General features: G+C 34.5%; 1 protein-coding gene across 1 annotated transcript; it reads right to left on the bottom strand.

Moving 5' to 3' along the window:
- Positions 1 to 3,556: 3,556 nt before the first annotated feature.
- LOC127788634 (protein RETICULATA-RELATED 4, chloroplastic-like) lies at positions 3,557 to 10,363 on the bottom strand. The gene is made up of 8 exons (XM_052317144.1): positions 9,781 to 10,363; positions 7,416 to 7,484; positions 6,785 to 6,916; positions 6,597 to 6,650; positions 6,440 to 6,484; positions 5,124 to 5,263; positions 4,117 to 4,242; positions 3,557 to 4,004 (listed from the first exon to the last, which is right to left on the bottom strand). Exons 1-8 carry the CDS (start codon positions 10,318 to 10,320, stop codon positions 3,950 to 3,952), a joined length of 1,161 nt encoding a protein of 386 aa, XP_052173104.1. The 5' UTR covers positions 10,321 to 10,363; the 3' UTR covers positions 3,557 to 3,949.
- Positions 10,364 to 14,303: the final 3,940 nt, after the last annotated feature.

Genomic DNA, 14,303 nt, shown 5'->3' with positions numbered 1-14,303 from the left:
TGATCCTAGGTACAAAATGAAATATGTGGCATTTTGTTTGCACAAACTTCATTCTAAAAATGAAGTTCAAACCATTATGGATTCTATCAAGAGCACTCTAGGGAAGTTAGTGAATTTTTATGCATCAATTGAATCAGATGAACAAGGTGGGACAACTTCTAGACCAAGGTTTCTAGTTGTGGATCCTGATGAGGATGATACTGTTAACATGTTTAAATCCGATTTTGAGAAAGAATGTTTTCAAGATAATGCTACTAAAATGAAAAATGAGCTTGAAAGGTACCTAGCTGAGCCAAATGAGGATATAAGAAACAAAAATTTTGATATATTGGCATGGTGGAAGGTATCTTCGACAAAGTTCCATGTCTTATCACTGATTGCTAGAGATGTTCTTTCCATTCAAGTGTCAATAGTAGCTTTTGAGTCAGCTTTTAGCACTGGAGGTATTGTGCTTGATTGCTTTCGAAATACGTTGAGTCCATCTATGGTAGAAGCGTTGATTTGTTGCCAGAATTGGTTGAGAGCTACATCTTTACCATTGGATATGAGCCCAGTATTAGAAGAGCATGTTACTTATGAATCAGTTGAATCTGGTAATTTTTTATCTACTCATCAAACATGTTTATTATTTTATTTGTATTAACTATTAATTTTAACATTTTAATTTTCTAATTTTATTATTCTCCTTAATATTGTAGATAAGTCCGTTATGACAAAAAATTTTCTCAGCCTTGATTAGTGATGAAGTTGAAGACTTTGGAGCATGCTTGTAAACTTTGAACTGTGTGTGTGCTCCATTTCCTTTGTTCCTAATCTCTTCATGCTATATTTATACTTATTATTTCTTTTGTTCCTAATCTCTTCATTGTGCAGACTTTTGTTTCAATTGATTGCTTAGAGATAAAGTTAAAGGACGTGTTAGTTTGGTGTTAAAGCTATCTTGCACCAAACTAGAAGTTTGAACTTTGATTAGTGATGTGTTAGGTTGGTGTTAGAGATAGTTTTAGGCTTTTTTTTTCAGGCTTTTGATTACTGTTATGGCTGTCTTTCCTTTGTTCCGTTTGCTGATGTTTGATTTTGAGTTGTCCTATTAGTTCTAGAGAAAGCCTGCATTCTGTTCCATTAAATTTTGTTGGTGTTAGAATGAGTTGTCCATTTTGTTGCTGGAAAACAGGGAATTTGTAACTGCATTCTGTTCCATAAATTCTGTTAGTGTTAGAATGAGTTGTCCATTTTGTTGCTGGTAAACATGGAATTTGTAACTGCATTCTGTTCCATTAAATTTTGTTGCTGGTAAGCATTTTATTTTTAATGTTCTATTTTTAACTGCATTTGTATTTAATGCTTAATGTTCTATTTTTAATTGCATTATAAGTTACGTTGACCATATGGATTAAATTAGGTCAAATCAGTGTAAACAGGGAATTTGCAGCAAAAACACAAATTTAGTATCGGTTTGGTTCGAACCGAACCGAATCGGACCGGACCAAACCGGTTCGGACTGGGCCAAATGCAAAAAAATTGAACTTGTTGAAACCGAACCGAGTTCGGTTTTTCGCACCAAATCAAATCGCTCAGTTTGATTTGGTGCAAAATCGACTTTACGGTTTGGCGCTTTAAACCGGTTGAAAACCGGCCAAACCGAACCGCGAACACCCCTAGCCTCGCCATCTTAGGTGAGAGGTATTTTAATCATATACTTCACAGCCTCATCTCATCGTCTTGAGTGAGGGATATTTTAAACATTTTAGTTACATTATGTAAGTTACAGTGTAAGCTATGATATACTAATAGCATTTTTCTATAGATTTTGACATTAGACACTTATGCGATGGAATGAAGGCAACGAATAGTCTACCTATCAATAGTTATAATTCAAATTATATAATTTTTTGTGAAAAAAAAAGTCTCGAGATTATATCTAAAAATAATTACTGCACTGATAACCTTGTATTTTTCTTTAGTTGAGCACATAAAAGGAAAAAAAACTTTATCCCCAAATTATATTTTTCGATTTCTTCATAAAAATTGAGAGAGAAAAAGAGGATTAGGTAGATGTAACATATAATTTGGTTTAATAAAAAAGGTATTTAGACACAAAATTTAATATTCTGTTAATATTTTAAAGTAAAAGTTTTTAAATTTCTAAAATTTTTACACAAATTAAATGTCTAATTTTGTGAATTTTAGTTAATTAGTGTGTTAATTAATTTATTTTTGAGTTAATATTGCACTAATAGTTGTTTTATTATGTGGTATACTTGTTTGATGAATTAAGAGTCTAATTGGAAATCAAAGTTCTTAATTAACATGGAAAAAGAAGTTGGGGTTAAATTGGAATCCTATATATACAAAACTAAAATTTTATCTTGGTCTTTTGTTTAGATTTTTAGCCATAACTTCCTCTATAAATATCAAATTTGGGTGTTCTTATATGCATTGGGAAGCTAAGATAGTTATCTACATTTTTCGTGAACCCATGAAGCCTAGTTTGGATGCGAAGGCAGTTGAAAACGCATGCAAAATTGTTGAACATGCACGGCCCTGTTGTTTAGGAGATTTGTTAGTTTGAGAATCTATTTCCAAGTTAATTTTGGACTTTCTAGAGGAGCCATCTATTTAGAAACGTGAGAGACGCATTAAAAAACATATTGGATATCAAGAAACCCTAAAACATAAGAGGAGAAATTTTTCAATTTTTGTTGGAGAAGACAATTTTTCTTTCATAGAGATCATTTTGGTTCCTTCCTTCTTCTGTTGGGCTTTTTATTTCAACCACTTGTTCATTCATTTTCAGCTTTTGCAATAGCCCTAGAGGGACCAAAAGCAAGGTTTTGAAAATAAGAGGTTCAACAAATAGTAGTGCTACATCAAGGAGGAGTCAAGGCAATTGGTTTTAGCTTCCAAATTATTATTATTTTTATTATTTATATATTACTCATTATGAGTGGCCAATTATTTGTTCTAGGGTTTTTAAGGGATCATATGTAATGAAACTTTATTAATTTATTAATTTTTTTGTTCTAATTGTTACTTCGACTATTTTTATTTTGTTATAGATTTAATGCTTGTAGTTACTTGATCGTCAATTACATAATTTGAGATTTTTTATGATGCTAGACATCGATAATTAAATAATAGACTCTTGGACAAAATAACATATGTTAACAAAGGAAGACATTCATTTGATTACATGTGTAATATTTGATTATATATTTTGTGATGAATATTTTCATATTATGAGTATTTATGCTTAATGTGTTTTTTAATTTACATAAACATATGGTAAGACTTTACCCAATAAATGAGTAAAAAAAATAGATAGATCGGAACATGAGAATAGATCTAATACCAATATGGACTATTCATTTCAATTGTTGTGCTTTCCGAAATTTCATACCTATACAAGGGTTTAAGTTTCGATCGATATTTGTCAAGTCAGGTTAGTCGAAAAAACTTGTTATACCTAGACATAGACTAATAAATAAATTAAAATACTTGATTGACATAGTTCGTAATCTAATCAACTAAGATTGAAGTAATTCGATAAAGTGGATTTGCTAGATGAATGATCTTTATTCATCATTTTACTTATCTTAACTGTAAATACTTTCATGTTATTTGTGAGTTACATAAAATCAAGAACAATTGTTCATATCATAACCGTTACTATCAGAGTGTTTGAAACTACACGCTCTGAGTACGATCCGCATTCCACACTAAAGGAAGTTAATGAAGGGCAGAAGAGCTAACTCTTGTTTGAGTTTTGACTCAGCTATAAACGTTATTTCAGACCTTTCCCCGAAGGCTCGAGCCTATTCTTTATTGAACACGTAATGTTACGGTATGTAAGGCGGTTGACTTCTTGTGATGTCTCGACTAATAGGACAGCCCAAGCCAACACTCGGTTATGAAGCTCAACAAGCAAGAGGAAGAAGATGGATTGGTGTTATTCAACTTCCTTGGCCTTCTGAACGCCAACCCAACGAGCATAATCCACCCACCTGTTGGAATGAGAGTAATTTAAAGGATTACAAGGCAAGGCGCAACTAAGAAATGGAAGGCTATTGACAGGTTGATGACTCAGAAGGAAAAGGAGTGAATTCAGATACTTACATTAACGAACCCAAGAAGGTGTTTCCTGTTCTGACAGCGAAGCAGAGTGCACTTAGCATTAACTTGTGTTGGCGCAGCCAGGGTTCTAAGATCCGTTGTTCGATGACCCCGGCCACTACTTGGTATCTGTTGAAGAACAAGAGGGACATTCTTAGTAAACTGTTAAGTTCTGTTGACAAACAACTTTGGTTTAGTTGGCACGATGTCACGCCCTGCCAGTTTTGCCCACTTCCAGAAGCTTACAGGAACCCTCCAGGCCTTCACTCTTTTGTGTCAGGTTCATGTGCATGCATGCAAAACTGGCGGGGTGTGACAGCGAGCATGTCAACTCCTTATAACATTCGATGTAGTCTGGGCATGTTTCAAGGAAGCCATTTAGTGACTTGTGCCTAACAAGTTAGGAAATCGCAACACTAACATATGCTATATGGAGTTCTATGCGTAATACTGTTGTCAGGTAAGAAAAACTTGTAAAATTTGTTTCAGAAAGCCTATCAATAGACAGTTCAAAAGTTTTAGGTAAAACTAAAAAGTTGAGACTTAAATAAGATTAAATTCACATAGGTGTGATTGTAATTTATGTTCCCAGTCATTCTTTCAAAATAATGAGCGCCTGGCCCTAGGTGTCTTAAGTGTATGTGGTTTTATGAGCATATTAAAACTATGTAATTTGGGAACAGAGGTTTTGTTAGCTCTTTGATAACTTGCAGCATCAATTTTTGCATTTTGCAATTGCCAGGATTTCGTGCATATGAAAATCTACATTGTTCTGTATTGCATTTGTATGAAGATAAAGAGAAGAAAAGGTAGCAGCTGGATTTAAGACAGTTTTGCAGTTAATTTCATTAGAAGAAGACTTTCTAGCTGTAATATAGAAAAGTCCCGATGTTAAATAATGTTTAAGATTGATAAAGAATGATATGGTAGAAACTACAACGATAAAGATGATGGAAATGCATGGAGCAGTTCAATACTAATACAGCAGTTCAATACTAATACAGACATACCGTAGGTTGCTGGAGACTGCCATATAGACACCATAAGCAACAGTAGTACCTAATACAGGCATATGCTCTCCTTCATCTGCAGTGGACTTTTCAACGGCCTTCTTTGCATTTATCATAGCATTTGTAAGAACCATACCAACCTGTAGAAAAATTTGAAACCAATTTCATACAGAGATCCAAATTAAAACTTTTGACTTGAAGAAATTCAACACTTACAGCTATCTGGTACTTTTTTTTTGCTTGGAGGAGTGGTGTTATGAGGTTTTTTGCATTCCATTATGAATTTTAGTTCATTTGTTGGTGACGGCTGCTTTCACCCAGATTTACTGTGATTGTGAAACTTTTGGTAGTGAAAATTCTCAGTTTGATTTTATGAATCATTAGTTGATCGTTTCAGTGCTTGGAATAAGGATATATTTTTTACTTGGTTTCATTGCAGTAAGAAACTGATTTGGAGATTATACAGGTTATTACTCCAGTCTTGAATACACAGTGGGTAATATTTACAAGCGTATGGCATTGTCCTCGATAAAGATTGTTCACTTTGGGCCAAGAGACATGATGAGTTATGCTAACTATTTTGAATTTTATCTCAATCAAAATACCTTTGATCAATTGACCCTCATATGCCTTAATTGCCTCCACCTAATCTTTCATGTTTGATTCACCATATCATTATCCTAACACGATATCTGCTATCTCAAGATCCTAAATAGATATTTAGAATTTGAACTAGTAAAGAGAATGAAGAAGAGATGTGGACAAAAGTCAAAAGAACTTTCCAGATTTGCATCTTATATCCTCCTCTAATATATTGAAATCATCCAAAGTGTACGAGTGTATCCTTTCCTCAAATTTCAGATCTAATACGTTAATTAACACCAGTTGCCTCCATTTGATACAAATGTCTAGCAAAGTATTTCTAACTCTCTACTAAACAATTCAGTAAAATGGGACATATTGCAACCATAATCATCTAGCAATTATAGTCTTTTAAGTGTTCTAGAAAAGTTTGTAGATCCCAAAGTACATCCTTGCACTCTTTGACAACCAATTTGTACTCATCAGTAACTAAATTCTTCTGGTCATTTATAATGCTAACCAAAGAGAGATAAATTTGACTTTTGCAAGACTTGTTTGTCAAAACAGAAGTTGCTAACAATAAACCTAACGAGTTTAGGAAACTTTTGTCCTCATTGACAAAGGAACAAAAAGAGCAATGGAGATAGAACACATCCAGATGCTAAAACCATGATGCTAACAAGCTATATATTATTCTATAAATATATCAAGAGAGAATGAAAAGTTAAATTTACCAGAGATGAAGTGGTGCCAACCACAAAAAGCTTTGCCCCATTATGCTGCAACAAAAAAAAAAAAAAAGTTTAAACAAGGAGCAACTGAACTATCATATAATTCTACATTTAAGTTTCTCATAGAACATATTATGCAAGGGGAAAATAAAATCATTACCACTATGGCACCAATTCTCTGTAAAAGTGAATACGAGGTTCCAGCAAAAGCGACCTAAGAAGAGGATTTGGAACCTGATCATTTATTATGTGCATACAAATAAACATGTAACGTTTACAAATTCTAACAGAATACGTTAATTAGGGGGGGGGGGGGGGGGGGGGGGGGGGGGAGGGGGGAATAATAACCTGAAATGCATTATCAGGGCAGTTGTAGAAGAACTTAATAATAGGTCCAGTTTTGACTGCAACAGGTGATCGAAGAGCAACCGTAGGAGCAGGAAGGTAGACAAGCATGTAATCGGCAATTACGCCCATCACCTTGAGGATAACAAGTTGCAAACTTCAATCAGTGCTATAAACATTTAAGATAAATGGATACACCTTTTGAGCAAATAGCAGGCATTGCCATATACAAATTCGCATTGCCATACACCTTTTAATTAGTGCTTAATAGGGGTAACTATACAAAATCGAGAAGTTGAGAAACTGTGTATGTGTATAGCATGCTTTGCCATTTAATGGATAGTTATTCTTAATTACAAGCCAAGTATTAAGGGTGAGACAAGTAATTTTGTATTCAGCTCATGGCAAAATTGTAATAAAACGTGGCACATATACAACATATTAAGCCTCAATCCTATTGGCGGGGCTAATTATGTATTCTAATTTGTTAATTATCTCTATTTAAGGATATATTTTTTTGTAAGATCATTATAACCCATATCATGCTTAAATGTTTCCCACTATTTTTTCTTACTAAATTTGTTAGCAAAACATGGCATATGACTTGAACAAATTAATCAAAAATGATACATACCAGATCTGCAAAAACAATTTCCAGCTCCTTAAAAAAGTTTTCTCCTCGTCTTTCATACTCTGCAGCTAACTGAAGAAATAAATGACAGAAAAAAGCATTATGCCTATTCAGATAAACAAGTTACTCAGCAAAAAAGAAAGAAAAAAAATACTTTACAACAATGAAAGCTATGGGAAGAAAATTACTGCTGTTTGCATATAACGTTCAATGCCTTTCATACTGTTATGTAGTTAATATTACCATATAGGAAGTATGATAGTATGCAGCTATGATGAAAATGTTTTGGTAAATGTGCAATTATAAAAGAAAGACAAAATGTAAAATAAGATCATAATGTAATAAGAATGGGACGATACCTACTGAGAATAGAATGCGAGAGTTGCAATTAAAATGATTTAGACATATAAACAAAAATAAATGTATCTACAGTAAATAAAATAAAGAAAGCATCTATAGTGAATAAAATAAAGAAAGTTTGTAAAAAAAATTTGAGAAAAACTAAAAAATCTTGTGAGAATTCTAACATGGCACAAGTGATAATAGCCTCACAGAAAATGTAGTCATGGATAGAAATAATTAGAATTCTAGAATTCGCATAACTAAATTTATCTAGTGAATTAATGATTATGATTGTTATTGTTGTACTTAACATTTACTCTTAAATTTACCTAAACTCTAAACCTAGTTATTAAGGAAAAGAAAGGTGAAAACAAAAAAATAAAAGAAAAAAGCATTTGGAGGAAAAATGTGAAGATCCAATGATTTTCTTTTAATATTAAAAATAAGGTAGGTGGGTCAAATAATATGTATTAGAAACCCAAGAAATGAATGATAGGATAAAAAAGCAAAAATGTGCTTAAGAGTAAAATGATCATTTTTATAGGGTAAGCGGGACATGTTACCAAAATGGCCAAAACCGTCCAAAAAACACTCTAAATGCCTTGGAAAGGTTGGGGCACCGAAATGGGATTTATAGGCTTCGTATTTTATTTTATTTTTTTGTTGGGTTGCTCTTTTAATAGGTTGCAGCAGTGAGCCGGGCTGACGTGTATTACTCAAAACTCAAAGTGTAAACAATCCCTGGATAGGGGCGTTAATTGAAGATTCCTTCCTTCTAAATTCTAATAGGGCAGTGTAGGTTTTGCCGTCAAGGTCTAGCTTAGTTGAGTGTGGGGTGGACCCGAAATGACGACGTGGAATACGAACCAGGTTAGGCTAGCAAGTTGATGGCAGATGTAAAGCAACGGAATTGAGCTGGACCAGCGGGCTTTATGTTTAATAGCCGTTCAATCCAGGGTATCTCTGTGATGGAGACGAAGGGTCCAAATCCCACGCCAAACGAGGGGGTAGGGGGACATTACAACTGGATAGCAAGCCCGTGGCCGTGCCAGATTATTATGAGAGAAGAACTGATGGGTGACAGTAGCCAGGTGGTCCGGCCTCTCGCAGTTCAAGTGGGAAGAGTGTTTCACGAATCCGACCAAACAAATCCCACACGTCACGGAGAGCCTGTCACCAATCCCAGACGTAAGTAACAGATCAGATAAGAAATGAGCGACGATCTGGTGCGTGTAGCGAATAGGAAACGGAAATTCCTGATCTGGGCAGGCAGCAAAATCCCTAGAAATTAAAAAAAAAAATGAACTCCAGCGATGCCTACAGGGGGAGAACAAGACAAGACTAAGCAGACATTACCTACCAACGGGTGTAGTTGGAGGAGGATTCAACAGCTTCCAGTGGCGATGATTCTTGCTTGCTCTTTGACGGACGGTGATCAATTGATGTTCTACTTTGATGCCCAAATTGGTGGAACAGGAATTAACGAAATCAAAGCTTAAATAGTACCCACTCCCCTTTTTCTATAACGAAATCAATCAAAGCTTATAGAATCTTGTAAAGGCTCTAAAACCGTTTTTTCTAATTTCTGGATAAAATAATATCTTCCCTTTTCAACTGATGAGTACAAAATAATATTTTTCTTCAACACAAATATTCTGCATTTGCAGAAAGATTTCAAAGGAGAATAGAGGGCAACTATTCTATGTAACGAAAATATGTGTCTTATTAATTAATAAATTAAATAAATAGAAAATACGTTATGTGATACTGTACTGCTACAATTTTTCAACTTTTTTTTTTTTGTCTTATATAAATAATTATTAAACGTAGTTTTAAAATTAAAAAGATTCGCACAATTCACGAGAAAACAAGCAGATGCGTACAGTACGTAGAGCACGAGGAATGAAGATGATGATCAAACAGTCGATTCCACAAGCGATCAAATGAACAGCTTCTTCTTCTTCATCTTCTTCTTCACAAATTAGATTATCAAATTGTTGAGAGTTAAGATGAGTGAACGAAATACCTTAGTAAAGATGCCAACGCCGCACTCCATGAGGAGTTTGGCCACGAAGAGATCATCCGCCAACAACCGCTCCTTGAAGCCGCCAAACTGAAGCAGCCACCGCAGCAGCGGCGACTTCTCCAGCTCGAAGTACCTCGAAGCGATGGAAGCCGGAATTCTACCGGACTCGATCGCCGCCGCCAAGTCCTTGGGAATGCCGTCCAGCAATCGCCCTCCCTTCCTCACTTCCTCCTCCACCGCCAATGCCAAAATCGCCTCCTTCTTCCGCTTTCCCTCCGATTCATCGCCTCCTTCTCCGCCGCCGTCTCCTCCTCCTCCTCCCCCTGCCCCCGAACCACTCCCGCTTCCGCCGTAAAACACCAGCACCGGCCGTTTCTGGTACTGGTAGGAGAGACTGGCGCCGGCGCCGGCTTGAATACTAACGTGAAGCTGAACTGCTATTGGCGATGGTTGCGTGTGCGATGAACGGTTAAGATTCAGTTTTTCAAAGCCTTGGGAGAGACCGGAGGGCTTGCAACCGGCGCCGGCGGCGGCCCACATCTCTCTCTCTCTCTCTCTCTCGATACTTACGAGCGTGCTTACAACAAACGCCGAGTGGGAAGCTGCGTGTGGCAGAAAAACATGTCGTTACGCAACAAAAATATAAGATAAGATTAAATTGTTTAATCATAAGGATATAATGATATGTAATTCAATATATTTAAATGTAATGGGTTGACAATATATATATATATATAGCTGATTGTATTATTATATATATGCCCTACACACATAAAGTTTCTGTTACGGTGGATGAGATCGATTATTCGATTAGACATTTTATGCGTCCAACCTTTCACTCATCTTAAATTAAGTTAATTAACAAACTAAACAACATAAAATCCGCTAATTATTTATTATATAACATACGAGTTTAGTATTGTTGAGGGGTAAATTTGTCAATTCTTCTATTTTTTATCTCTTGGGATAATTATTCTTGCGCGACCCCTTATGTTAGTGCCCTCGATTATGTCAAGGGTGGTAAATGACAAATTAAGCCTTTGACTCTTGCGTAGAGTGAAAATCGAAATCGTAACTCACCAAATTAATATTAACATAGTGCTCATCCAACCACTCGACCTGTATTTGGGGAACATATTTTTTTATTTTTTAACAGACAAATGAATGTATTTTAATATTTATTGTCGCCATCACTAAATTTTGATTTTTGTTATAATTTAGTTGTTCTTATGATTTTTTTATCTAATTTTATTAACAATAACTAGTATACTATGTGTTGTTATGATTTTCAGATTTTGGATCGAAAACAAATCACAATCAAACCATCAATCACATATACAAATACAAATTTTAATGTGAAAAAATTAAATAGAGAAAAATCACAAGCAGAAAAAATAAAATATCACCAAGCTAATATCTATACAACAAAAGTGATATTGTCACTATTAAAATATCACTAAGATGATATTGATGCACTAATTCTAGGGTATTGTGCACCAATTTATAGAGTTAAAATTTATTTGTAGATGTAAATAGAAAATTATATCTTGATTAGAAGATAAGCAAAAAAAATAAATCTTTAATTAAGATAAATCTTTATCACAATCGAATTTGACGTCCTGATCATAGTTAAATTTGAAATCCTAATCACGATAAAATTAGAAATTCCAATCACAATCAAATTTAAATTTTGGGTCGCAATTATAAAAAACTCTACATTAACATGAAATTCAAATATAGAATTATTTATCACTATTTCTTTCAATAAAATCACAAAGAATTAATTTCCCTGATGAATACCAACCAAATTTGCACCATGGAAAACACCAACCAAATCTACATAGCATTTGTTATAGTAGATATCTTCATCCACATTTAAAGTATAGACAACAAGATCAACCTTAATATATTTTTACTAACTTTAGGAGGCGTTTGGTACATGAGAAATTTTAAGATTCCTGTGAATGTTAGGTTGAGAATCTATATTCTCATGTTTGGTACAATTTTTTCATAAAAAATATTATGGAAAATAAGATTTTCGGAAATGATTTTTAAACAACTTTTCCACAAAAAGATTTCCATTAAAGGGGTGGGAAATCCAAATTTTCCATGAACTTGAGAATGTTTTTAACAAAGAAAAAAAGTAAAACATCATTTACCCTTTTATAATCCCGTACAAACATATTATATATATGTAATATATTTATTATATTATATATTTATAATATATAAATATGTATTAATACCCCATACAAACATATTTTATATATATTATAATATATTTATATTATTTATTATAAAATATTATATATATATTAAAGTAGATATTCATATAAATATATATACATAATATGAAAAAATAATATTTTTTTTACTTCCTAAAGATGTTGTGAGTCCCAATATTTTATATAATAGAAGGAATTTATCATTTTTAAACAAAAAATCAAATAATGGTAATTTTGGAAAAAGAACATAAATTCACAAGAATGTTATATTTAAACTAAACATAAGAATGTAAGATTTCCAAAAAAGAATATTCAACATTCTTGTGAATGAATGTTAAACCTAACTAAATAGAATTGCATAAATGCTGTGAATAAAAAAATTTCAAGAGCATTCACAAGAATCATGAATTCTAGGAATTTAAAAACTTCTCTCGTACCAAACACCCCCCTAATAACTCTACATTCACTAATGTAAATCCACTTTAATAACTCCAGTTTCATTTAAATCCATCAGTAGCAAAATTACATGCATTTTAACTTGTCATAATCAAAATCAAATATTTTAATCCAACGATGGAATATTAGACTTCAAGATAGTCATTACAAATATCAAATAACTCCAAATAATCTCAAATAATTGATAAATAAAACCTTAACAAATCAAAATAGTAGACCTAGGCAACATATTTGGATTGGACAGATGTGGTGGGTTGAATCTAGTTTGATGAGTCAGATCTCCACTGATCAGATCTGAAATGAGTCAGACCTTGATGAGTCAAGTCTAGATCAAATCTGGGTAAAGTTCACAACAACTTAACTATCTATAGATGTGTACATGAAATTATATCCTAATCAGAAAATGAGTTAAGAAAATAAATTTTTAATTAAGGTATATCCCAATCACAATTAATTTTGACATTATAATCATAGTCAAATTTAATTAGAAATTTTAATTATATTTAAATTTAAATTTTGAATCACAATTATAACATACATTTATGTAAACCTTATAATGTGGCACCAACTGAAATTACTAGAATACTCCTACGCGCTAATAGTCTCACTTGCCACGTGGATCACCTGAAAGACTGACACGTGGCCAGTCAACACTCCAGAGCGGAGCCCGAGAAATCCGGGCCGAACTGCAAGACCCATTCCAACTTGATCGGGACCCTCGGAGTTGTGCCCGCTCATCTCGGATACCCCAAAACGGGCTTGCCTATAAAAGACAAGGACTCTCGCCAGGTATACACAAGCTCTACAGCTCTCTCATTTACTTATACTTGCATTTACTCTACTGATTTGAGCGTCGGAGTCCACCCCAGGGGATCCTAGCCCCGACCTTCCATTGTCTTGCAGGTTCTACACCCGAGGTCCGACATCACCAAGTTCGAGGTACCATTCCCGAGGTCCAGTCGCAGAGGTGACACATGGTGGTCGGTCCCAAAAACCATCATCACCTTAAAATCATTTGATTGTGTGTTTTATGTTAATGTTAACTTTAAATAATTTTGGGGTTTAGTGATTGTGGTGACAATGATCAAATATAAAATTCAAGCATTAGTAATTTACCCTATATTATTGAGGGGGGGAGAATCTATCAATTAGGAGTTGTGGTTTTAGCTTATATATAATAATAATACAAAACCACTATCTCACGCAAGATACGATTAACGTTTAATTGTATGAGTCAGCCCCAATAATATGACTCTCTCATTACATTACCACTCAAGAGATTAAGCAAACCCTTGCTAATAGAAGGAGATGATTTAGCAGAACATCGAATACATAAGACCAGTGGGGGCGTGGGTGGGTGGCGGCGGCGGGGGAGGGTGACGCAGGGAAGCATATTAGAGGGTGGTGCAGTCCATGGAGGAAGAGCACTAGCAATGGGAAATGGTCGGGGGGCATCATAAAGTGGCTGCTGCCGCCTGCCGGTTGGTTCGAATTTTTTTGGAAATGCTGGGGAGAGGGCTGACTAGGACAGAGAGAGAGAGAGAAGAGAGAAGGAAGCGACGACGACAAAAGAAAAGAGTGGGCTTGCATTGCAATTGCAGCAGCAGCAGCAGCAGCAGCATCCCACAGCACGTGACGTTGCTGGGGTTGGCTTCCAATTCAATTTTAAAGTGCAGGGGGTTAGGTGCAGCTATTTGCTAGTTCTAATAAATTAAGTTACATCACATTAAATGCAACCAAGCTATGGGATGACATAATTAAACCATCCACTGTTATTTGAACAATTCATTAGGAGGATATATAGCACTATATTATGTTGTATTTAAAAATTATTTGGGCAGA

Source organism: Diospyros lotus, chromosome 1, assembly GCF_014633365.1.
Source record: "Diospyros lotus cultivar Yz01 chromosome 1, ASM1463336v1, whole genome shotgun sequence".
Taxonomy (NCBI): domain Eukaryota; kingdom Viridiplantae; phylum Streptophyta; class Magnoliopsida; order Ericales; family Ebenaceae; genus Diospyros; species Diospyros lotus.
This window is presented reverse-complemented; position numbering and strand designations above follow the sequence as displayed.

Coding starts and splice junctions, on each gene's coding strand:
- LOC127788634 (XM_052317144.1), bottom strand. CDS start 10,320: ATGTGGGCCGCCGCCGGCGCCGGTTGCAAGCCCTCCGGTCTCTCCCAA. Junction 6,917..7,415: donor AAATTGTTTTTGCAGATCTG/GTATGTATCATT, acceptor GTTATCCTCAAG/GTGATGGGCGTAATTGCCGA. Junction 6,485..6,596: donor AGAGAATTGGTGCCATAGTG/GTAATGATTTTA, acceptor TTTTTGTTGCAG/CATAATGGGGCAAAGCTTTT.